Genomic DNA, 25001 nt, shown 5'->3' with positions numbered 1-25001 from the left:
CCTCATGTCAGACTGCACTCCAGAACGGAGGTGAAAACTTTTCTGCCTGCGCTCTCAGACGTTACACTCGACACTGCTGCAGCCAGAGTCACGAGCTGTTCTTCTGCCCTTGGACAGGTCGGGACTCGTTTTAGGCTCGCTGTTCTGTAACTGGCGGTTTTGTGAGTCACAGACATCTGCAGACTTGCACAGCAGTCACTGACTCAAATCTCCACCTGAAGGAATGTGTCTGAGTTCACTAATCGGCAGATCTGAAGCCTGCTGCACTAAAACTGTTACTAACATCAGAGGAAACATTTGTGAGGGTCCGAGTCCACCGAGCAGGAAAACACAGGCACGAATACATCAAAATCAAACATGTTTCTAAGCCAGTAATGAACAAGTGCACAGATTTGGTTCCTCTGGTGCTGTGGAGCTCTGCTGCCCCCGAGTGGTCAGTGCAGTTTGGGTGTGTCGGATACGTGCACACATTTACAGTGTGTGTCTGTGCGCGTGTGTTTTACTCTTTTCCTTTTTCTCTCATTTTTTAAGATTTAACTATTTTGATGGGGTTGTCATATTTATTTATGTTTTTATTTTTTGAGCTATTCTACTTCATGAATTATTTTCTTATTAATATGATTTGTTTGTGCTGCTGTTATTGGGATAACTGAATCTTACTGAAACACACAGATTTCAAATTGAAAGCTGAACGAGGTTCTCTTCCGCGGCGTATTTTCAATCGATGACGCAGAAATGCAGATGAGGCTCGTTTTCAGCCTCTATTGCTGCTGCTTGAATGACACGCTGCGTTTATGCAAATCTATTTTGCCTCCTGTATTTACCTGCAGAGCTCTGATGTGTTTTATAATGGCGATGTGTGATGTCTGATAACATTCTCTAGTAAAACAGAGACAGCACTAAGCTTATCACCTTCGGTCCATCCAAATGTAGAGGTACCTGCGCTGACAGGTAGTAACCTCACCCTTCAACTCTCTGTTCTCCTCTGTCCCCTTCTTACTGATTAACGCACGTGTGTCTCTGTCTTTCATTTCTTTCACCTTCCGCTTCTCAGGTGTATTTTACGCGTCAGCGCAGTTTCAGTCGTTTTTCTACTTTTCAAAGGGAGCGCGTGCGCATGCGCAGCGGGAGTCGGCGCAGACCGTAAGGAAGCCGTGCTGCAGAGTTTATTTTTCCTGTAAAGTGCTGGGGTCAGCTGGAGGGCTGTGGCGGCTATAAATGAGGCTGAGGTGAGTCCACACTTTAACTTTTTTGGCTCACAAACTCCTCCGGGAGCAGCTCCGAGTCCTGCCAGGGCTCCGGGTCACTCTCCAGGCTGTGCTCGCGGAAGTGTTCTGCCTCAGAGGAAGAGCCCGGGCTCAGCTCAGATCCTCTTCATCACAGCAAAGGCACGTAGCGTGTGGGTGGGATTCTCAGTCATAAGTCCGTTAGGAAGTCTTCACATTTAAAGATGAGCTGATCAACGCAAATCGTATTACAGACACTCGGGGGTGGGGGTATGATGAGGGCGGGGGCACCTCAAATCTATGGCACCGCGTCTCCTCTGGATGTTTCAACTTTTACAGCTGTCGGTCGGAGCAGTCAGACCAGGGAGCAAGTCTGTACTGCGCACAGATTATCGGTCCAGATTAGGCTGTGTGATGAAACACGAGGAGCCGAAAACAAAGATGGGCCCAGGTGTTTGAGAAAAAGTACACGATCAAGTTCAGACATGTTTGTGTTTGCAGAGAAAATCAGAAAACACCAAATTAGACGCCTTTAAACGGAGCTCCGCGCGAAGGAAACAGCCGCGTTGCCCAAGCTTTAATGAGCTCAGATCACAGCTGCTCCTCGGTGGTGCCTTTTTTTCTTTATGTTTGGTTGTTTGTGTTTGTTTCATAAACACTTTGAGCTTTTGTTCATCTAAAGGTTATAAACAGCAAAACTTTATTCAAATCAGGCTTACCTGGAAAACCATGACAGGAAAGTCGACCAGTGCGCGTTCATGTGTTGCCATGGAAACCATCCAAGGTTCATACCTGCGCAGTGCCGCAGTCTGCACGTGCTCTGTCTCTTTGCCTGAGGAATGAGACTTTTTCTTTTTTTTAATCATTTTATTAATGAATTATTTCTGATGAATAACTTAGATTCATCAAATCAACCAAATCCAATAACTGAAATTAGCTGAAAGACTTCAGATTAAATTATTAAAATTTTCATTTATTTTTGTAGGAATTGTAAGAGTAAAAATTTGAATTCATTGAATACATACATTTCTAAATCCTGGGTTTTTTTCCACACAAGTCATTTTGTTAACCTAAGAAATGACAAAGTCATTAATTAAATTATTTACTATATTATATTTTGTTTAAATTATTTTTAATTGAATTTGTTGGTGCTTATGTTCATATTTGAGTTTGTGGACAGTCAGATGAGCAGTAAAAATAACAACTGTAATAAGTTTGTGAACAGGAAGCTTCAAAAGCTTTATACATAAAATCATCACACAGGAATCAGTGGATGCATCACAGGTGAACTCTGAATCGTGTCACTTCCTGATGTCTATGCAGGTTTCTGTCGGTCCAGTTCTTCAGTCCTCACTCTGCTCGGTTTCTGTTTTGCCTTCATCATCACTCTGCACACTCAGGTGAGTCTGATCACATGACCTCCTCCATCACCAGATGATGCACGTACTGACTGCTGCCGCTTATGTTAAACAGCTGAAGGTCTTCATCAGTCTCCTGTGTGTGTGTGTGTGTGTGTGTGTGCACGTGGATGCTTGCAGGTGATGCCTGAAGGATCTCTCTGCTCCTCCTCAGATCTCCCCATGGATGAAGGTAAGACGCTCTTCCTATTCCTCTTGGACCCTGGTTTTAGTTCTGACTTAAATTATGAGCTCCCTGAACGCATCTGGACTTCCCGTTCTGTAGGGGCACTCTCTGGAGCTGCTCCAGTTGGCAAAAACTTTATTTAAGTTGTAGAAGGGTGTCCCTGTGAGACTCCCTCAGGTGGACCTGAGGACTATCTGCTGGTCCCGGTTCTGGTCCCAGTCCTGATTCTGGTCCTGGTCAACCACAGATGAGTCTTTGTTGGCGAGAGTGGATGTGAGGTGTCTTTCTTCTGCGTGCTGGAGCGAGCTGGCGGCACTGTTGGAGGACAAAGGCTGTCTGTCCTCAGAGTGACGTCAGGCCTGTTGTTTCCTGTTTGCACGCACACGAAGCTGCAATTGAACGCTGCGTCCTTCGAGGCGCGGTGCTCCGATTTGCAGGAGAGCAAAAAGTGAAAAAGCAGAAGCAAGATTAAAATCAGCCACGTTCACAAACAACAAACATCCACCGACTCATGATAAAAAGAAAATAAACATCAATAATAAAAACAAATCTTTTAATAATTAATTTAATGACTGTAAACAATAACATAAAAACCTGAGAATGAAGAACACTGAATGTACAAAATTACAGTTCGCAAAGTAAAAGTATTAAAATGAATTGAAAAAGTGAAAAAAAATAAATAAAAAAACATAATAACATAAATAAAGGTCCCACATAAATAAAAAGAAAAAATAACTGAAATAATTATAATAAATAATTAAAACATTTAATATATTTTTTAATATTTACAATAATCTGATTTTCAATAATATAACAAATAAAATAAATAAAAAATTAGAGTGATGTTTCTAAAACTAAACCTGAACAAAGAGAAATGAAAGAGACTGTGTGTGTGTGGGTAAGGGTGTGTGTCTTTGTATAAACAGTTACTTATGAGGACCAAAACGGTTGTCCCCATGGGTTTGAAGACATTTTTGAGACTCAGAATGCAGTTTTAGTGTCAGGGTTATGATTAGGTTTAGGCAGGAAAACATTATGTCAATTAGATGTCCTCATTAAGCTATCAAAATGAGACGTGTGTTTGTGTGTGTGAGGGCAGGTCAGTCACCAGCACGTGGCATCTGGTGCTCCACGTTACTCTGAGCCTAATTAGATTAGGCTCCACCCCCTGGCATCAGGGTGGCAGGTGGATCAGTGAGACCTGGCAGTCCTGAAGAGACTCGGTCTGGAGACATCCTCTTTTGGGTTCTGCTTCTCGCTCCCTTTAAGGTAGGCTGGGATTCTAGAGTTTCAGCACAAATCTCAGGTGTTTCTGCAAGTGAAGGTGAAGTGCTGAGAGATGGTTTTTTTGCAGAGGTGACTCAGCTTTTTGTGTAGGAATCTGGTCTCTGACTTGGATCAGCTGTAGAAACAACTGTGTGAAGGTTACCTTTCTGTTTAACAGCCACTCAAATCACTCCGTGTAGGAGCAGCAGGTAGAAAACATGCTGATTAAACCTGATTGTGTGATTCAAACCAGTTGAATGTGGCAGCCATGCCCCAGAGCATCATGGGAACTGAAGTCTCTAGATTCAGTCTGCCGAGTAGTTCTTATTGATTATTTTTGATCCCAGCAGGAGGTGTGTGTGTGTGTGTGTGTGTGTGTCAGACTTGAACATGATCTCAAGTCACCTGCCTCTTAATCACTATGGGAACCAGCTGATGTGTTGCATAAGATAGGTGGTGGGGTTATCGCGATGACATCATCATGCTGCTTTGTTTAAACTGGTTTGAGGCAGTTCTGGTCCACACAGGACTGGTTCAGACTGGCTCCTGTGTGTGAGGAGGTGAAGTTTGGAGTCCGGCTGTTCGCACTCGCTGGATCTTACTGACGTGCTCTGAGGTGGAGAAACTACAACGTACTTCAGCACATCGTTGCTACTCTGAGGTCAGAGTTCATGACAGCACTCTGAGAATCAGACTGAACGGGTACAACTGCTTGGAAGGACTTCACGGGAGAAAGCCTCTCCTCTGTGAAAGAACAGGGCAGCACAGCTGCACCTGAACAGAGCCCAGAGGAACAGACATAACCAGAGTGCAGGTGTTGGTCCATCATGGACAGAATCAAACACCTCAGACCAGCGGTGATGATCAGAGTGGACCATCAACTTCTCTGTAAACACAGTGGAGTAAGCGTGAGGCCGTCTGTCCCACAGCTCTAACTCAGAGAGCTGTGCATGTTCATGTTCATGAAACGCTGGTATGAACATGTGCTAGCTGCTGTCTGTCAGACCTCAGTGTGTGTGCAGCAGGTTTGTCTCCGTGGACGACTGACCTAAATACTCATACATGAATAAACTAGAACATCAGAGGAGTTCTTCAATAACAGAAACCCTGAGCACGGTAATCACTGAAAGCCTCATCACAGTGTGAAACATCAACATTTACCCAGATTATTAAAAACGGGAGAAGTGAGTGACGACTGGCCACAAGGCTCACCGACATCAGCTAAGAAAAACACGTCAAATAAAGCTGTTTGTCAGCAGGTGTGAGTCTGAGTAACAGGTAACGTGAGGCCAGTAGTCCTGGGCGTACCTGAGAGTATGGCCACTGTGCGGAATATAGTTTATACTTTGCTGGTGTTTTAAAGTGAGCTCACCTGTGCAGATTACAGTGGCTCAGGTCCACAGTGTTCAGCTCTGCTTCTCCTGTTGTTGTTTCCAGTGTGTAATCTGTGATGGATTAACTCACAACTTTAATCCCCATTACTCCAGATTAACACACACACGCCTCCAGCTGAGGAAACATGCTTATCAATAAGGAGATGATTAATCTGTAGGTGTAAATGTCACTGTACTTGTTCATTGTGCAGCTGCTGATCGATCACACCGACAGATTATAGATTTTGTTTCCGTGCTTGTGGTCGGGGTTCAGGAGGTGAAAGGAGCTTATGGGAAACGAGGGGTTATTCCTGTTAGAATGAGGCATTCGAGGTGTGCAGGAACAATGACGCTCCACGTTAATCCTACTCTCTTCCCCGCAGAGGGAGAAGATGTTTTGTTTACCTGCTGTTTGACTCAGCACTCTGACAGGAAGTGATGCATATCCTCAGACACCACTTCCTAAGTTATTGTGTGAAAGCAGCCAATCATGAGTCATCTCAGATGTCAGATTTTTTTTTATAAACCAGTAAAACAAAGTACTGAGTGTTACATTAGGAAATATTTTAACAGGAAACATCAGAGGATCTTGGACTGAACCCTGTGGAACGCCACACGTGAGACAGATTTAGCCAGTCAGCTCTTCAGCTTCCTGTACTGTGTTCGTCTGCAGATTAAAAAAAACCTAATCAAAATAAAAATAACATATCAGGAAACTAAGGTTTTTAGTTGATGTTGACTAGTGCAGCAGCAGCACCCCTGCTGTCTGAACTCACACATTTTTCTTTCATCACAACAAACAATAAAAAGTTTTAGTACTTTGGGCTGAAGCTGTGTGAGGTTTGAAGGATCTTTAGGAAGATCAGATCTGGTTCCTCTAAAAGAGGATAAGCTGCACAGATCAGGACCTTCAACGTGATGAATGCTTCACTCACTGTTTCCTCTCACACATGTTTCTTGTATGATACAAACCGTAACTCTGCCGTTCACGACTCACAGTGTCACACTTCTTGCAGCACTGATCTGTTCCTGTTCCTGATATTTTGTCCACCCCTGCTGGTTACAAGTGGCGTGTGTCTGTGGCATCATGGCGAGACACTGTGGTTAAACGGCTCCGTTGTGTCTCAAGAACAGTTGGCCATTATTTCCCCCCCCGAGACGCTTCAGGACACAAACAAACAGACCGAAACAAAATGGAGGAGCAGGAGGTGGAGGAATAAAAACATTCAAACTGGAGCTGAGCCATCAATGTCAGTGAAAGTAAGACACATCTCAGCTCTGACCTCGCTGAGCTGAAGGAGCGACAAGGAGAAGATGATGTCCAATTATTCATAGCTACGCAGCGTGCTGGAGAGGACGAACGTGACTCGGATCATGTAAATGTTCATTCAAAGCATTTCCATTTCCATAATATGTTTTGAATTTTCACACCCTAAACGTCTCGTGGCTGCAGGGACGTTTGATTCATGGAAACGCTGTGAATCGCTGTGTTTCCATTCAGCATCTGCTGATCAGGGTTTGTGGTTACTTCAGGTCAGCTGGGAAATGGAGGGGATAATAATAATAATAATAATAATAATAATAATAATAATAATAATAATAATAATAATAATAATAATAATAATAATAATGATGATGATAATAATAATGGATTGCATTTACATAGCGCTTTTCTGGGCACCCAAAGTGCTTTATAATTCTGACTGACCTGATTTTTGTTTCTGAGAGAAATGAGAGCCACATAGGAGGACATTTGTTTTAAATTTTGATAGAACAGTGGCAGTATACTGTCTTCGTAACTGGATATCAAGCCCTTGTAGAGCAGAATGTATTATTTTGGTCTAGACATCCCACAAATGTGATGTCCACATATGTGGACGCCAGTTCCTAGCAGGTTAAGACAGAGCTCCGTTTGTATTTGAAATGAAACCACACTCAGTGATGTCTTTCAGGCTCCATCCCCAGTAAACATGTGACTCTTTAAAATGAAATAAAAGAGGACCTAAAATAAATGATGATGCTAATAAAGTTTTTTATGAACAGAAACGGATGACATCAGTGATGAGTTCAGGTGCAGCTGGGTAATCTTCAGACTGCAGTTCAGGTCCCATTGAACAGAGCTGAAGAGAAAGTGTGTGAGGAGGCGCAGAGGAAGGCACTCAGTCGAGTACAGTGATTAAAGTTGTCCAGAGGGGCAGGGCCAACCTGCAAGCGACAAGTAAATCGGAGCCGACGGCGAGGTTGCCGTGGTTCTGCCGTGTTGTTGTGTTGCTGCCTGTGTATCTGTTGCCGTAATGTTGTGTTTTGTGATGTCTTGATGCTGCCTGTGTGTCTGTGTTGTTGTGTGTCTGTGACTGTGTTGTTTATGTCTGTGTTGTTGTGTGTCTGTTTTGCCATGTTGCTGCCTGTGTCCGTGTTGTTGTGTCTGTGTTGCTGCATGTCATCATTAAATCGTGAGCTCTTGTGTTTGTTCAGATGTTTCTGATCAGATCCCGAGTCTCTGTGGTTGCTCGGTAACGCCCTCTAGTGTATTTCTGGCTCATGTCAGGTCAGTTTGTAGCTCCTCCCTCTGCTAGCGTTTCTTTGTGATTCTTTTTTTTTTTTAAATATTTTTTTATTCATTTGAACCCAAACAGAGAGGAGGAAGGACCTTCATCTTCCTCACTTTTTAAATCTTTTCCTCCCCTCAGCAACTCCTCCTGCTGTCTGCCCTTTCTCCTCCTCCTGTAACTCCTCCTCCTCCTCCTCTTCCTCCTCATGTTTCTGTTCAGCTCTGCAGTCACAGTTTACAGATGTGGGGCATTCAGGGCACTTTAGAGCTGCAGGAAAACTCAACCTCTTCTCTTTCATCCGCTTTTTGTTTTTGAGGACGTTTGTTGAGCCCAGCGTTCAGGTTCAATGGGGTATCAGAGGAGCATGTGGCGCAGTCTGACTGGAGGAGGAGGAGGCGATGTAGCTGTGGTCAGGTGTTTCTGTTCAGAGAAACAGGTGAAGATCTCTTTCAGGAGTGTGGAGGAGGATCGGCGGCTCAGACGAGTGTTTGTGCGCCGCTGGTTTGGTGAGTCGCCGTCAGATGGTCCCTGAAAATCTCAGACTTTTTTCCTGATGCAGCATTTTGGATGGAGTGAGGTCTCAGAGACTGTTTTCTAGTGTCAGAGGTTTGAATAAAGCTCATTAGTGTTAAAGCTATGAGCGGAGTGGATAATTTATTTATTTATTTTTAAACAAACACGTTTTTCTTCACAGGTGTTAAACGGAGCAGGTGAAGAGGTTTCAGATGTTTTCAGCACATTTCTCTCCTGTTTGTTTGAGTTTTTATTCTGGTTTCAAACTCTGGTCAGGGTCCTAGAAAAGCTGCTCTTCCTGTTGGTCCAACGGTTGCAGAGGTCAAAGGTCAACCCTGTGTGTGTTTGAAGGTGTTTGAATGTAAACTCTGAGCTGTGACTGGCCCACCAGGCCTCATATCACATCCATAAACTCACTCCCTTCCTGTCTGGTGAGTAAACGCCTCCCTGGCTGCAGAATGGCAGGAAGCCAAAGAGCTAACGGACTAGTGTGTGTGTGTGTGTGTGTGTGTGTGTGCGCGTGTGTGTGTGTGTGTGTGTGTGTGTGTGTGTGTGTGTGTGTAGCTGTTTTCATTCAAACACGCACTCCTCCTCCCCTCCTTCTCCTGTGTTCCCTCTCAAGGAGGATTTGTGTTTTGGCTTCTGAGATTCCTGTCATGTGGGAGGAAGTGAACACAGCGTGAAACCCTCCGGCTGAGCTGCTCTTCGGAGCCGGAAGAGGTCCGTCTGATCCTCCCGCTGAAAGTCCTGCAGGGTTAATTTACTTCACCCACAGCTTCACATTAAAGGCTTTTAACTGACTTTTATTCTGAAGGAAATTCAGGAAACTGTGTTTGTGTCTGAGTTTGTTGAGTATTGGACAGAGGATCCGTTTGAAATGATTCAGACCTGAGCTGCTGTTGTGTTCAAGTGCAGTTTGTAATGTGTGTGCAGCGAAGCAGAGAGGACAGGTCCGAAAGCTGGTTACCCCCTGCCTTTGTGTGCCTGCTTTTCCACCTGTTGGGGAGCATGCTCTGTCTGTGTTCTGAAGTCAGGTTTGATAGTTCTGTGCATGTTTAATGGGAACATCAGAGACGGTGGCAGCAGGAACTTCCTGTCTGAGGAGCGCTCTGCTGTCCTACTGTTGTCGTCCACATGTTGAATGTGTGTGTCTGTGTCTCAGGTGGACTGTCGGTGTCGCTGCTCTTCAGATATTTAGCCAAACCCTCAGAGGACTGGTTAGCCGGTACGTGCGCCAACCAAATCTCTCAGTATGCGATTCCAAGAAATCTGTCAATGAAGCTAAACCAATTAATCCAAAAGGAATAAATGACTATCGCTGATCTGCTACATGCTGATTTCACTGAAAGAGTCTGTGGGAACCTGCTGTGATTGGCTGGTTGGACCATGCTTGAACACCTGATCCGAGAATCTGGTTACATACATGAAACACGAATGTGTAGCTTCCACTTTCTCACAGTGTCATACCTGTAAACATCTGCCAGCATCAGCAAGTAACTGCACAGCAGTCATGTTGTTATTGTCATGATGATATCATGAAACTCATCCTAAAGGATAAAACAGCACAAATAAGACAGCTAGCAGCTACACCCATCTGTGTAACCATGCACCTGTAAGTCATAGAGGCCACGCCCCTGATAATGCAAACTCTCAGTCTTCATACACTAAACAGGTGAGTTATTGACTACAGGTGTTTTGAAGATAGATCAAAGTGTTTTTTACAGGCTGTAAACATGTTTATGTTAATATGGGAGTCAATGGGGACTGACTCACTGCTGCCTATGCTGGACACCAGAGGAACTATAGGTCGATGGAAGAAATGGGCGTTTGAGGCGTTTCACTTTGAAACTCCCGGAGCTCGAACCACCTGATGAGTCAGTTCCTGAACATTTGATTCCCAGCCAAGCAGCCCGCATGTACATGTTGAAATGTTGCTCATTCGTTCAGTTGCTTCACACAGTACAAACTGTTTCTTCACTGTAAAAACATCTAAACACATTTGGATTCCTGACATTCCTCAGGTGTGGTTAATAGGCCACAACCTGTCCAGATGTTTGCAGCTGTGGATGTGAGGCGTGAGTGTTTCCTCAAAGTGAATTCAGACTCCAGGACCAAAATAACACACTGCTTTATCTGTCTTTGCGGACAAACATTCATCATGTTCTAACTTCTCCTTACACAAGCTTTTATTGTGAAACTCTGCTCTCACTCTGACAGTGGAAAAAGCTCAGTGCTTTTATTGTGAAAGGTGATGATGTAGAAGTTTGCTATCAGTGACATCATCTCTCTCCCTCCCCTCCTCAGAGTCCCCCCGCCTGTCCACCGCCTCCATCAGCAGCGATGAGCGTGCTCCATCGTCCACACCCTCCGACTCCTCCGACCTGCTGGCATCTTACCGGCGCCCCGTGAGCCTGATCTCCACTTTGTCCTCCGGGTCTGGATCTTCCAGAGACGACAACCTTGCGCTGCCTCCATCTATCACCAGCTCCTCCTCGGACCCTGACATCAACCTTAACCTGAGCCCCGAGGAGGTCGCTGCAGACCTCCAGGGGTCGAGCCCCCAACCCAACAGGAAGGGGCGGAGCTTCATTCACAACAAAAACAACAACAACAAAGACTGGAAGGCGAGTCGTACCTTGAGCCGCCGGCAGCCGGCTTCACCGTTTATCCGCGCCAGCATGGCGCCCAACCCTCAGCTGACCTACCTAGACCGCGTCGTCATGGAGATCATCGAGACAGAGAGGATGTATGTGAGAGATCTGCGCATGATCGTGGAGGTGAGTTACCTAACTGCGTGACCCTATAGGTGTCATGGTAACAGGTGTGGGCTCTACGGGCTCAAATTTTTCACTGATGTGGATGGTTGGTCATTGTGGTTGCCTAGGTAGCCACCTGTCCAACCATATCCTTTATTCTCATTGGTAGTTTAACTCAGTACCACCTCCTGAGTTCCTGGAATTCTGTTGCCGAATACCTGGAACATCGATCGCTGCTCGCTAGCGGCGGGTTCAGGACGAGTCAAGTTTGCTTTGATCACGCTCGCTGATGGTTTGACGCTTTATCCTGAAACTATCTCTAAAGTAACTTCAGGCGCTAAGCTTTTCTCTGAAAGTCTAGTCTGTGATCTCATGAAAACACCTGGATGTCCACAGAGGGTGGCGGTGGATGATCCCAGGATCATTTCCATGGTGTAGAACATGAAGTAGAAACACTTCCATCCTTGGCGTCTTATTTTCAAACGATGATCAGTGACCATGGAGCTGGACAGGGTTTGGTTTTTAAGCTGCTGATGCATGAGCTTCTCATCCTTTAGTTTTAATCTAAACTCACCAAGGTAAAACTGTCTGAACTTCAAACATTTCATTTCTATTCTGAAAGCACTCAGGACAAAAATTGACCCATTTTTCTTAGTCTGAACATTTTGGGCTCGTGAAACATACGCGTTTCCTGAACGCATCTCCACGTACAGAGGACAGCTCGCGGTGTCAGTCGTTACCCCGGCCATGACTCAGTGCCAGACTATAATTAACAAGCTAAGACGTTCTGCAGTGATGGGATTAGCTGCTTATGTAACAGGCTCACCGAGCTGCACGCACCTGTTTCAGTGTCTGAAGTACGACTCAATCAAACCAGGCTGTTTAAAAAACTTAGGAAAACAAAAAACAAACCAGTGAAGGAGCAACGGAAAAACGGAAATACTCTAACAGATATTTATTATGATTTATTTACCAAGGTTTCAGAGAATAACAAAGACCTGTCCTTATAATAAAATAATAACAAGTTTTAGGCTCTAAAAAAGCTCTAAGTGAGATAGAATATGTAATATGAAATCAGTAAACACATCAGACATACGAGTTTTCTCCATTTTTTTTAAATATTTAAAAATCAAGTAAACTCTGACACATTAAACATAAACTGATACACAGATTTTAAAGTTCAGTTTATAAAAATAAACATAATTACGTAATCGCTTTTATTTAAAACAATAAATGTGTTTATGTACTTACCTCAATAATAAATACCAAACATATGGAATATATATATATGTTTAATCAAACAGAAAGATAAGATAAGATAAAACTTTATTAATCCCTCGGGTGGGTTCCTCTGGGAAATTCAGTTTCCAAAAGCACAGCACCGACAGAAGTTACAGTTACAGAATATTATATATATATATATATATATATATATATATATATATATATACACTCAACAAAAATATAAACGCAACACCTTTGTTACTGCTCCCATTCCCCATGGGATGGACGTAGAGACCTAAAATTCATTCCAGATACACAATATAACCATCCCTCCCAAACAGTGGTCACAAATCAGTCCAAATGTGTGGTAGTGGGCACATCTGCTATATTGAGATAATCCATCCCACCTCACAGGTGTGCCACATCAGGATGCTGATCGGACATCATGAGTAGTGCACAGGTGTACCTCAGACTGCCCACAACAAAAGGCCACCCTGGAATGTGCAGTTTTGTCTCACAGCAAAATGCCACAGATGCCACAAGCAATGAGGGAGCGTGCAATTGGCATGCTGACAGCAGGAATGTCAACCAGATCTGTCGCCCGTGCATTGAATGTTCATTTCTCAACCATAAGCCGTCTCCACAGGCGTTTCAGAGAATATGGCAGCACATCCAACCGGCCTCACAACCGCAGACCTCGTGTAACCACACCAGCCCAGGACGTCCACATCCAGCAGGTTCACCTCCAAGATCGTCTGAGACCAGCCACCCAGACAGCTGCTGGAACAATTGGTTTGCACAACCAAACAATTTCTGCACAAACTGTCAGAAACCGTCTCAGGGACGCTCAACTGCATGCCCGTCGTCCTCATCGGGGTCTTGACCTGACTCCAGCTCGTCGCCGTAACAGACTTGTGTGGGCAAATGCTCACATTCGATGGCGTCTAGCACGTTGGAGAGGTGTGCGCTTCACGGATGAATCATGGTTCACATTGTTCAGGGCAGATGGCAGCTGAGAATGTCCCAGTTCTTGCATGGCCAGCATACTCACCCATTGACATGTCACCCATTGAGCATGTTCGGGATGTGCTTGACCGGCGTATACGACAGCGTGCACCAGTTCCCACGAATATCCAACAACCTCGCACAGCCATTGAAGTGGAGTGGACCAACATTCCACAGGCCACAATTGACAATCTGATAGACTCCATGCGACGATGTGTTGCACTGTATGAGGCAAATGGTGGTCACACCAGATACTGACCGGTTCTGGGTCCCCAGACCCCCAATAGCACAAAAAACTGCACATTCCAGGGTGGCCTTTTGTTGTGGGCAGTCTGAGGTACACCTGTGCACTACCCATGATGTCAGATCAGCATCCTGATGTGGCACACCTGTGAGGTGGGATGGATTATCTCAATAAAGCAGATGTGCCCACTACCACACATTTGGACTGATTTGTGACCACTGTTTGGGAGGGATGGTTATATTGTGTATCTGGAATGAATTTTAGGTCTCTACGTCCATCCCATGGGGAATGGGAGCAGTAACAAAGGTGTTGCATTTATATTTTTGTTGAGTGTATATATATATATAAAAAAAAACACCCAGCACACCCCTGCGGGCGGTTTATCCTTCAAGCTCGGGTCCTCTACCAGAGGCCTGGGAGCTTGAGGGTCCTGCGCAGTATCTTAGCTGTTCCCAGGACTGCGCTCTTCTGGACAGAGATCTCCGATGTTATTCCCGGGATCTGCTGGAGCCACTCGCCTAGCTTGGGAGTCACCGCACCTAGTGCTCCGATTACCACGGGGACCACCATTACCTTCACCCTCCACATCCTCTCGAGCTCTTCTCTGAGCCCTTGATATTTCTCGAGCTTCTCGTGTTCCTTCTTCCTGATGTTGCTGTCATTCAGAACCGCTACATCGATCACTACGGCCGTCTTCTTCTGTTTGTCTACCACCACTATGTCCGGTTGGTTAGCCACCACCATTTTGTCCGTCTGTATCTGGAAGTCCCACAGGATCTTAGCTCGGTCATTCTCCACCACCCTTGGGGGCATCTCCCATTTTGACCTCGGGACTTCCAGGTTATACTCGGCACAGATGTTCCTGTACACTACGCCGGCCACTTGGTTATGGCGTTCCATGTATGCCTTGCCTGCTAGCATCTTGCACCCTGCTGTTATGTGCTGGATTGTCTCTGGGGCATCTTTACACAGCCTGCACCTGGGGTCTTGCCTGGTGTGATAGACCCCAGCCTCTATTGATCTTGTACTCAGAGCTTGTTCTTGTGCTGCCATGATTAGTGCCTCTGTGCTGTCTTTCAGTCCAGCTTTGTCCAGCCACTGGTAGGATTTCTGGATATCAGCCACCTCCTCTATCTGCCGGTGGTACATACCATGCAGGGGCCTGTCCTTCCATGATGGTTCCTCGTCTCCCTCCTCTTTCTTGGGTTTCTGCTGCCTGAGGTATTCACTGAGCACTCGGTCAGTTGGGGCCATCTTCCCAATGTATTCTTGGATGTTCGTTGTCTCATCCTGGACTGTGGTGCTGACACTCACCAGTCCCCGGCCCCCTTCCTTCCGCTTAGCGTACTGCCTCAGGGTGCTGGACTTGGGGTGAAACCCTCCATGCATGGTAAGGAGCTTTCTTGTCTTTATGTCAGTGGCTTCTATCTCCTCCTTTGGCCAGCCTATTACCCCAGCAGGGTACCTGATCACGGGCAGGGCGTACGTGTTGATGGCCCGGATCTTGTTCTTACCATTCAGCTGACTCCTCAGGACTTGCCTGACCCTCTGCAGGTACTTGGTGGTTGCAGCCTTTCTAGCGCCCTCTTCATGGTTCCCATTTGCCTGCGGGATCCCCAGGTACTTGTAACTGTCCTCTATGTCTGCAATGTTGCCTTCTGGTAGTTCAATCCCCTCAGTTCTGACTACCTATCCAGTCTTGTTAATGATCTCACTGAGGGGGTTCAGGCCTATGCAGAACAGCAGTGGGGACAGAGCATCTCCTTGGTAGATCCCGCACTTGATGGTGACTTGTGCTATGGGCTTGGAGTTGGCCTCTAGTGTTGTACGCCAGGATCCCATTGATCTTGTACAATTCTAGGCATTCCAGTATCCAGCTGTGGGGCATTGAGTCATAGGCCTTCTTGTAATCAATCCAGGCAGTGCACAGGTTGGTCAGTCTGGTCTTGCAGTCTCGGCTGACTGTTCTGTCTACCAGTAGCTGGTGTTTTGCGCCTCTGGTATTCTTGCCAATTCCTTTCTGTGTCCCACTCATGTATTGACCCATGTGCCTGTTCATCTTAGCCGATATGATGCCTGACAGGAGCTTCCATGTAGTACTGAGGCAGGTTATTGGTCGGTAGTTGGAGGGGACCGGTCCCTTCTTGGGGTCCTTGGGGATCAGGACCGTCCGACCTTCGGTTAGCCATTCCGGGTGTCTCTCGTTAACTAGCAGCTGGTTCATTTGTGCTGCCAGACGCTCGTGGAATGCAGTCAGCTTCTTTAGCCAGTAGGCGTGAACCATGTCGGGCCCTGGTGCTGTCCAACTCTTCATACTGGAGACCCTTCCTTGGATATCTGCCACTGTGATGGTTACTGGACCCTGTTCAGGGAGGTCGCCCTCAGATCCACTAGCCACTGAGCATTGCCGTTATGGGTTGCGTCCTTCTCCCATATGCTCTTCCAGTATTGCTCCGTCTCCAGCCTTGGTGGTGCTGTTCTCTTATTATTGTTCCCTTGCCACTGAGAGTACACCTTTGCTGGTTCTGTGGAGAACAGCTGGTTTATTCTCCTGCCTTCTATCTCTCTGGTGTACCTCCTCAAGCGGCTGGCCAAGGCTGTGAGTCTTTGCTTGGCAGTTTCCAAGGCCTCAGGTATGGACAGCTTGCTGTATTTCTTATGCACCTTCTTTGTCGCACCTTTCTGCAACTCCGTTAGTTGGCTAACCTCCCTCCGTGCTACTTTGATCTAGCCTCCTTCTCCATGGAGGGGCTATGTACCCAATCTCGGGTGGGGGTGATGATATCTCCCCCCTGACCTGGCGTCCTGACTCCTCCTTGCCGTAGCATTTGTGTTGTACCTCGTCAATCTCTAGCTGTGAGAGCAGTCGAAGAATCCATAGGTCCGTCATCCTATTCATGTAGCCCCTTCCGCCGGGGTTACTTGCGTAGTAGCATTCCAACAACGATGCCTTCTTGTTCCAGTAGCCCACTTTTCGTCAGGGTGCCCTGGTTCCTCAACACCTGACGCGGACCTTGTTGATCCGGGCGACGTCCGAGCCGGCATGCCTTCATATTTATCTGTCTCGCTCATGTCTGCGGTAGGCTCGCTTAGCAGACATGATACAGACATGAGATATATATATATATATATATATATATATATATATAAATACAGAGACATATATAAATAAAATATACGAAGGGGATAAATAGGAATAAAAATAAAGATACAAGTGAATTGCACATTTCAAGTATGGAGTCTATTGCACCATTGACTATTAACAAAAGTATTACACAAAAGGTATTGCACAGTGAAGTGAAGAGGCACTACAGCTTAGTTGTTCCCCCCTCCTTTGTCCTCCTGTTTCCCCTCCCTCTCCCCTCCAGAGAGGAGTTAAACAGTCTGCATCTCTGATCAAGCCAGAAGTAATCAGATTACTGTGGTATAGCTCAGTGAGCGTTCAGTCTGCCTCCTGTTGGAGAAATGGAAACATTCCAGTTTATTTTAAAGGGTGTTTTATTTGACGCTGAGCTTTTTAAAAAGTGACCCCTGACCTTTCTGTCACTTCCTCTTATCCTCTTCTTCCCTGCTTGTCTCTTCCTTCCTTCCGTCCACTCTACTAACCTCTCCCTCCTACCCTGCAGGACTACCTGGCTCACATCATCGATCAGTCCGACCAGTCGGATCTGTCGATCCGTCCTGAGCTGGTCTGCGCTCTCTTTGGAAACATCGAGGACATCTACGAGTTCAACAGGTGAAGAAGATAAAGTTTAATGTGTCCGTTATCATAGCACGATATTTTGTCTAAAACGGTTAACGTTGATGTTACGTCTCCCCCATGTCAGCGCTCTCTGTTTCCTGTCGAGGGGTGAGTTTGCTTTGCAGACCGGCGCTGTTCTACTGCACAACATGGAGTGCTCTGTTTGCTGTGACTTTGAGTGCCTTCATGTTTAGGAACGATTCAGCAGGTTAAATATGAACAAACCGTTTCACCCATTTTCACTCCTGAACGGTGCAGCCACAGACGAACACCGTAACACAAACCAGATCGTATATATAAAAATAACCATGACCACCATGATGTCAGCCTTTGGTTTAGTGTTAGTCGAGTCATTCGAGTAGAAGGTAACAGAGACTTTCACTGCATGTCATTCGTCTGCTCTCCTCCCTCCTTCTTGTCTGCCTTCATGGTTAAAGGTAAAAACTCCAAAACATCAGAAAAACATCATGAAATATTAAAATGAGCGTTAGGATTCAGACTCTGAAGTGAGAACCAAGGAAACTGCTGAAACGAGAGAAAAACTTCAGGTTTCCTTTGGTTTGCTCCTGGTGACATGCAAAGCGTTGTTGTTGCTGGGGTCGCCACGGTGACAGTGTTTCCTGTTCACAGCGAGCTGCTTCAGGATCTCGACCAGTGTGACAACGACCCCGTCGCCATCGCCAGGTGCTTCGTCATCAAGGTGAGACCAGATCTGATTGGATTTGGGTGAGGATGGTTCGTACAAGCAGCGGCTGATAAAACTCTTGGCTTGTTGTATTTCAGAGCGAGTACTTTGACATCTACACACAGTACTGCACCAACTACCCAAAGTAAGCCATACGTTAGGTTTCGAGCACATTTTAAAAACCTTGTCTCATTCACATTGACCTGTCCACACTTGTCTGTCTCCTCTCTCCTGTTGCAGTTCGGTGGCGGCGCTGACGGAGTGCATGAGGAACAAATCTCTTGCCAAATTTTTCCGGGACCGCCAGTCCTCGCTTAAACGTTCGCTGCCTCTGGGTTCATACCTGCTCAAACCTGTTCAGAGGATCCTTAAATACCACCTGCTGCTACAGGTACCACACCAGCACACCTGACAACCAGTTACACCTGCATCCAAACCTGTAGAAATAGACCAGAGGACTGAGATGAAGCAAATATGTCTAAGGCCACGTTTACATCACATTTCACACGAAGACACACACACATTCCCGGAGGATCAGTCAGAGTTAAAGTGTCTTCAGACATTTCCTGGTGTGAAAGCAGAAGTTATCTTCTTAGTTATATTTTTTTTTAGCCAACTAACTGAAAACTATATGAGCAACACATAAGTGAATTTTGAGTGGATATCCACGGTATTTGGAAAAAACTTCCAGATGTGGATGATTCGTTTGGGTTGAGAGTGTTGAAATCTCCCAATTCTTTGAATCTTTGGGCTGAAGGAAGGACAATACTCGGTGTATTTATGCTCAATCAACAATCATTTATTTCCATACAATTCAACACTTAAGAGCATAAGGACCATCATGATGGGGAGACATGCCTGAAGAGGGTCACAGCAAGTCTCAAAATGGTGACGGGTTGCTCAGCTTTTTATAGTCTCTAGTGGCCCCCATCTAGTCGTAAAAGCCAAAACATCACATTCTTTCTCCGTTACAGCGCCTAAGTTATGACCTCGGCAGTTGTTTCTCTGCTTTCTAAGGTGGGGGTATGGAATGTGGTCTGTCTATCTCCCCTGTCTTAGACACAGAGTCTCCTTCTCTTCATGATTCAACAATAGAACATGTCAAGAAAACAGTGTAACACATTCCCAGCAGATCAAGGATACAGAGTGATGCACATTTATCTAATGAACTAATATGTGAATATGTTCTGTTAACTCAAAAGTATAATGAGAACTAAACTACATACAGCTCACACACTCTATATTAAAGGGTATAATATGATCTACAGCAGTATTCTAATTCAACTACTTTGATTACATATATAAGGTAACATATAATAACAGAATAATCTAATAAGAGGGAGTCTCTTTAATGAAGACTCCTTCAGTCTTCATTAAAAAGATGAGGATGTACACATCATGGACAGGGAGGAATGCTGGTTTGAGCGGGGAGTCAAGGAGGCCACATGAAAAGGGAAAGCCCATCTCTGAATTGAGGAGGGGGCCTAAAGGTACATCTGTCACCATCTTACAATGCTGTGATTGCAGCCATTCCCGAACTCTCTGTGAATGGTACTTGTGGCCATTGATCAATAGGTTTTGATCAGTGTTCATTGATTAATGGTTGTTGATCCATGGTCATGACAATTTTCATATTAATGATCAACGAACTGACCTCACAGCCCATTGTTCATTCAGTGAACATTTCAGTTATTGTGCAAATGTACTGTTTATAAAATTGGGGAAACCTGCAGTCAGCTGAGACTGAAGAAGTCACTTGGATAAGTGATGATTTCTCCCACTGAAAACGTCCAGATGAACAGAATCAACCTTTTGGGAGTCTTCTTTTATTTTTTAGACTATATATACTTTCAAGCATGTATTGGGGAATATTTGTCAGACTTTTTGGTTATTTGGTTTGAAGCTACAGCGTGATCGTGTCTCTTTCATTTTACATAAATAAATTGGTATCATCTGCATAAAATTGTATGTTTTAACCTTTTCATGTATAGTGGTGACTACAGTGGACAGCTATCCAAAGGCTGTTTTCAGGTATTTGTGTCAGTGTTGATGGTATACTTGCACATAAACCACTACATTAGACACTGATGTGTCACTCCATACACAGTTGTCCACCTAAGTGTTTAAAAAATAATGAAGTTCAAAATTATTTTTTTTCATGCCTAAAAATGAATAAAAATACTTAAGAAAAATATCCAGATTGAGGTTGTCATAATTCATGCATGAACGGGTTAAACTGAACATGACTTTATGCTGATTTGTTGGTGTTTGTAATGGTTTTCTTTAGGAGATAGAGAAGCATTTTGATCCAGAGGATGACGGTTATGAGGTGGTAGAGGAGGCTCTCTACACTATGACGGGAGTGGCATGGTACATTAATGACATGAAGAGAAAACACGAACATGCTGTCCGACTCCAGGTAACTAATGGCAAAACAAAGTTTTTTCTATACACACTGTAATTATGACTATAAAGTGAAAAGAAAATATTGGGGTAGGGATAGCTCAGTAGGTAGAGCAGCGCCCCCATGATCGGAAGGTTGAGGGTTTGAATCCACTGAACGGCTACCCTGAGGTACCCCTGAGCAAAGTACTGTCCCTACACACTGTTCCCGGGCACCCAATGGTGAATGGGTTAAATGCAAAGAGGAATTTCCCCACTGGGATCAATAAAGTATACATTATTATTATTATTATTATTATTATTATTATTATAGAAAATAACTTTAAATGAATACATTCCTGTTTTTAGGCTGTGCAGATGAAGTTCTTATCAGAAGGTAAATGTAAGAGAGGCGTGTCCCAGATAAGAACTATTTATTAGCTCTGACATCTTGTGACAGTTTAGAGAGAGTTTGCTCCCAGTGGTGACATTTTCAAACAGGAAGCCCTGCACTGAATTGCTCTGATAAAGGAAATTAAATCTGGAAAGGTTGAACTTTCTTTTTCTACAAAGTTGTTTCAGGGCTTCCTTCCTTAAAAACAAACCAAAACAACCAAAGGCTGGAGTGTCTGAGTGTTTCTGTGTTTGGTTCTTCAGGAGGTTCAGTCACTGCTGCTAAACTGGAAAGGTCCTGATCTCACCACATACGGAGAATTAGTTCTGGAGGGAAACTTCAAGGTCCATCGAGCCAGAAATGAAAGAACGCTCTTTCTCTTTGACCGGGTGCTGCTCATCACCAAACGTCGCGGCGAGCACTATGTCTACAAGACGCACATCTCTGTGAGTGGCAGCAGACAAACATCTAAGAGCTGCAGGTTTTCAGGTCTTTGTTTTAAGTGCAGGTTTGATTCTTAGTTCTGTCTCTTGGTTTCAGTGCTCCACACTGACGCTCAACGAAAACGCCAAAGACTCCCTGAGTTTCAGCGTCATGCATTACAAAAACCCCAAACAGCCTCACACCGTCCAGGTGAGTCGACCTCCACCCGCCAGCCAACATATTTAAGCCTGAGAGGATCGGAGTTCACTCCGTGTTTTTGTCTTTTAATGTTTCAGGCTAAGACGGTGGAGGAGAAGAAGCTCTGGGCTCATCACATCAAACGCATCATTGTGGAAAACCACCAAGCCATCATCCCACAGAAGGTCAGAAGCATCAGTATACTCACCCATTTCGCTCCAGGTGACCAGTGCAGACACCAGTAATGGTTAGTTGTGTCTTTCAGGCAAAAGAAGCTATCCTGGAGATGGACTCCATCTGTGAGTAAACATCTCTTCTGCTGTAGAAGATTAATAAAAGCAAAGATTAATAAGGATGTGATGAAATGCTCCTCTGTGTTGTTGTTGCTTCCCTGTAGATCCTTCCAAGTACCGTTACAGTCCTGAGCGCCTGAAGAAAGCCACATCCTGCCACTCTGACGAGTTCCCACGAGATGCTCGTCAGGGCCGCCGACAGTCAGGTAATCAGATTACCTGGATTACTGATCAAGGTATCTTGTTGTTATTGATGTGTAACGACCAGTTTTGTTTCTTCTCCAGAGCCAATCAAACAAACCCTGAAAAGCAACAAAGGTAAAGTCATTTCATTGAAATCGATTTTGATAAATCTTTGATCAGTATGTCCACTTTTGTGACTTTTGTCCTCATAGTAGTTTCTCTTGGAACGTTTTTGTTTAGGTTGTATTCTGCCCAGGTTTTAGATTTCCTTCTCAGACATGCATTTGGACCTCTAGGTTATCTCTTATAATATTTTGCAGATGTTTATTTCGGGCAAAATTCAATAAAATGTCTGGACTCTAACAGATTGACCCGCTGTGGACCTAATAAGGGTTAGCATGGTAGAAAACACTGTGAGGATTCTGAGGCCTGTTGCTCTCTGGGCTGATTAAAGCTGCAGATGTTAACCGGTAAAGCTGTTGTGTCTAACAAATCTTTTTGCTCTTGTTCTTCTGCTGAATCCCCTGCTGGACTCTCAGCGCTGCTGGAGGTAAGACCCAAACTCATTGAACACACGCCTGCTTGCTGTTGCTCAGATTTAAAGACTGTTTCTTCTGTTTTCTTCTGTTTATGACTCTGTGAACTTTCTGATGTGTTCTTATGAGCGATGTTTCGGTGAGGGTTACTGAGGCTCAGTCCTGCTGTCAGAGCCACACTTTAGTTTTAGGAAGCAGAAACATGATAGTGTGTGACGTCCTGCAGTGCTCAGATGACAGGCGCTCTCTGCGGGCCACCGTCAGCAGCAGCATGCTGGGGGAGTCTGTCACGGAGGAGGAGGCGGAGCTCGGCAGCAGGAAGGACTCGCTAGAGCGCCTGCTGTGCAGCGTGGAAGAGGCGGGTCAGTTGGATGATGCTCTGCTGGAGGACAAGCAGGTAGACGACTTTGCTAGCTCCGTGCTCGCTGCCATCTCCTGCTGGCACGTCACTGTCCAGGCCTTCTTTTCCGCCGCGGGGACGGTGAGGCTTTCCGGTGCCAGCCCAGTCTTCATCACCCGCAGCCCCTGTAATGCGCTACAAGGATGCTGCTGTGGAGCACAAAGTAACTGCTTCATGGGCATCTAACACTAGCCGAGCTGCATGCTTGGGTTCAACACACTTAACTACCGCAGGGTGACCACATGGGGCAGCGTTTAAAGGAACTGACAATATTTGGATGAAATTCATTGTTTTTTGTTTTCCTTCAGTCAGATTGTTTCAGATGGGTCACTTTCTTTGCAAAAGGTTTAGCTTAGATTAGTACAAAGACTGGAAGCAACAGCAAACTGCTAGGCTAGCTTTGTTAAAACCTCACATATATCAAATCAGAAAGATGTTGAGGTTTTATGAGCACTCATGACCTCAGTCATCATCTCTAAAGTCCTAACCTCTGTGAATCTTATCAATCTGTTTATCTATAAGCACATTTAAAAACAACACAGTTGACCAAAGTGCTGTACAAACTAAAAAGTGAAACAAAGACACAACGAGAACAAAACAAAAACTCAGTCACAGTTAAAAGTTAGGGAGTAAGGATGTGTTTTCAGACGGGATTTAAAAATGTCGAGTGTTGGAGAGATCCTAATTTGAAGAGGCAGACTGGTCCAAAGTTTAGGCACAGCAATCGCAAAGGCCCGGTCACCTCTGTGTCTTAGTCTGCTTCTAGGAACAATCAGAAGCAACTTATCACCTGACCTAAGCGTTCTACTAGTTCTAATCCATTATAAGAGACTTAAAAACAAGCAGTATGCTCTTGTTCTGATGGCTAGTTGGTTAGCTAATTCACACACCAACTGTCACGGACCGCCGGGGCAGACCGTGTGGAGTGAGTGGAGGACCCAAGAGCAAACAGAGGTGAGGACACAAAACCGGACTTAACAGAAGGCGAGCCTTTATTGAGGGCCGAAGACTTAAGGAACAAGGCAGCAAAGCAACTGAGGGAAAACCTGAACATAGACTGGGAAAACTATGGCTAAACAAAGTACAAACTAGGACTAGTTAAGGCTGGGGAACTATGACAAGGGGTAGGGGAGATAACACAGATGACGCGACGCAGACTACATGAAACACAGAGACTAAATACACATGAGGGATGATCAGGGGAAGTGGCCACACATGGGATCACAGCTGACACACATGAACCTAATGACAGGACAGGAGGGTGCAACTGAATACACTGACAATGAATACAGACTTACAAAGTAAAACAGGAAACATGGAAATTAGACACGACAAGAACTAAACATAACCACGCAGACAGGACTCATGACCCAGGGAAACTTAGTACAGGGGAGATGACATAGCTGACAGCATGAACTTGACAGTACAAGACACACAGACATAAACACACGAAGGGCAAGGGAGACTTAATGCAAGGGTAATATATACAAATGGCTGGACTACCTTAGAGAACCTAAACAAACAATAAACATCAAAATAGGCTAAACATAACACACTGGGTCACACGACCCAGGACCATGACACCAACAGGTGTAACTTAGGAAGAAGTCTGTGAGAGTCTCTGTGAGGACGTGAGCAACCAGGTCCTGTTTTTAGGTTGGTTGCTGATATGAATGCAGCTCACAGTGTCTGTACAGCCCAAAGTCGCTGAGCCAGCTGCCCAAATATTATGTCCCATGTTTGCTTTTCAAAGGTGGAAATAAAGAACAGGTCCATGCCACATACCTCATGCAAAGTGCTTCAGCTGAAAAATACCCAGCTGCCCACTGTAATCTTTTCACTGAAGGCCATACTGTGGTCAGTGTCTGGAACATTATTTGGTTTGTTGATCATGACATCAGTTTGATGTCTGAATGACATCAGTACCAGGTCAGGACACCAGCGCTGTATTGTAGCAATCCCGGGCGTGCACATTATTCCACAGCAGCGGGAAAAACAACCTCCTTTAACCACAAAAGCATT

General features: G+C 45.0%; 1 protein-coding gene across 4 annotated transcripts in view; it reads left to right on the top strand.

Moving 5' to 3' along the window:
* The first annotated feature begins 1094 nt into the window (after positions 1-1094).
* LOC113037470 (pleckstrin homology domain-containing family G member 3-like) overlaps positions 1095-25001 on the top strand; it is a 30084-nt gene continuing 6177 nt past the window's right edge. The window contains exons 1-17 of one of the 4 annotated variants that reach the window (XM_026194586.1): positions 1095-1229; positions 2550-2626; positions 2765-2816; positions 10819-11291; positions 17370-17479; positions 18116-18185; positions 18269-18315; positions 18411-18561; positions 20458-20589; positions 21210-21392; positions 21487-21579; positions 21666-21752; positions 21833-21866; positions 21965-22066; positions 22146-22178; positions 22583-22593; positions 22806-22976. In XM_026194586.1, coding sequence (XP_026050371.1) covers positions 2768-2816; positions 10819-11291; positions 17370-17479; positions 18116-18185; positions 18269-18315; positions 18411-18561; positions 20458-20589; positions 21210-21392; positions 21487-21579; positions 21666-21752; positions 21833-21866; positions 21965-22066; positions 22146-22178; positions 22583-22593; positions 22806-22976 — 1746 coding nt within the window. In that variant the 5' untranslated portion in view covers positions 1095-1229; positions 2550-2626; positions 2765-2767. Of the gene's footprint in view, positions 1230-2549; positions 2627-2764; positions 2817-8092; positions 8508-9676; positions 9740-10818; positions 11292-17369; positions 17480-18115; positions 18186-18268; positions 18316-18410; positions 18562-20457; positions 20590-21209; positions 21393-21486; positions 21580-21665; positions 21753-21832; positions 21867-21964; positions 22067-22145; positions 22179-22582; positions 22594-22805; positions 22977-25001 lie in introns of those variants that run through there. The other 3 variants (XM_026194583.1, XM_026194584.1, XM_026194585.1) reach the window with 3 other exon arrangements.

This window comes from Astatotilapia calliptera, chromosome 15 (genome assembly GCF_900246225.1).
Source record: "Astatotilapia calliptera chromosome 15, fAstCal1.2, whole genome shotgun sequence".
Classification (NCBI taxonomy): domain Eukaryota; kingdom Metazoa; phylum Chordata; class Actinopteri; order Cichliformes; family Cichlidae; genus Astatotilapia; species Astatotilapia calliptera.
Note: the sequence above shows the minus strand (reverse complement) of the source record. Positions and strands in the feature narration are given on the sequence as shown.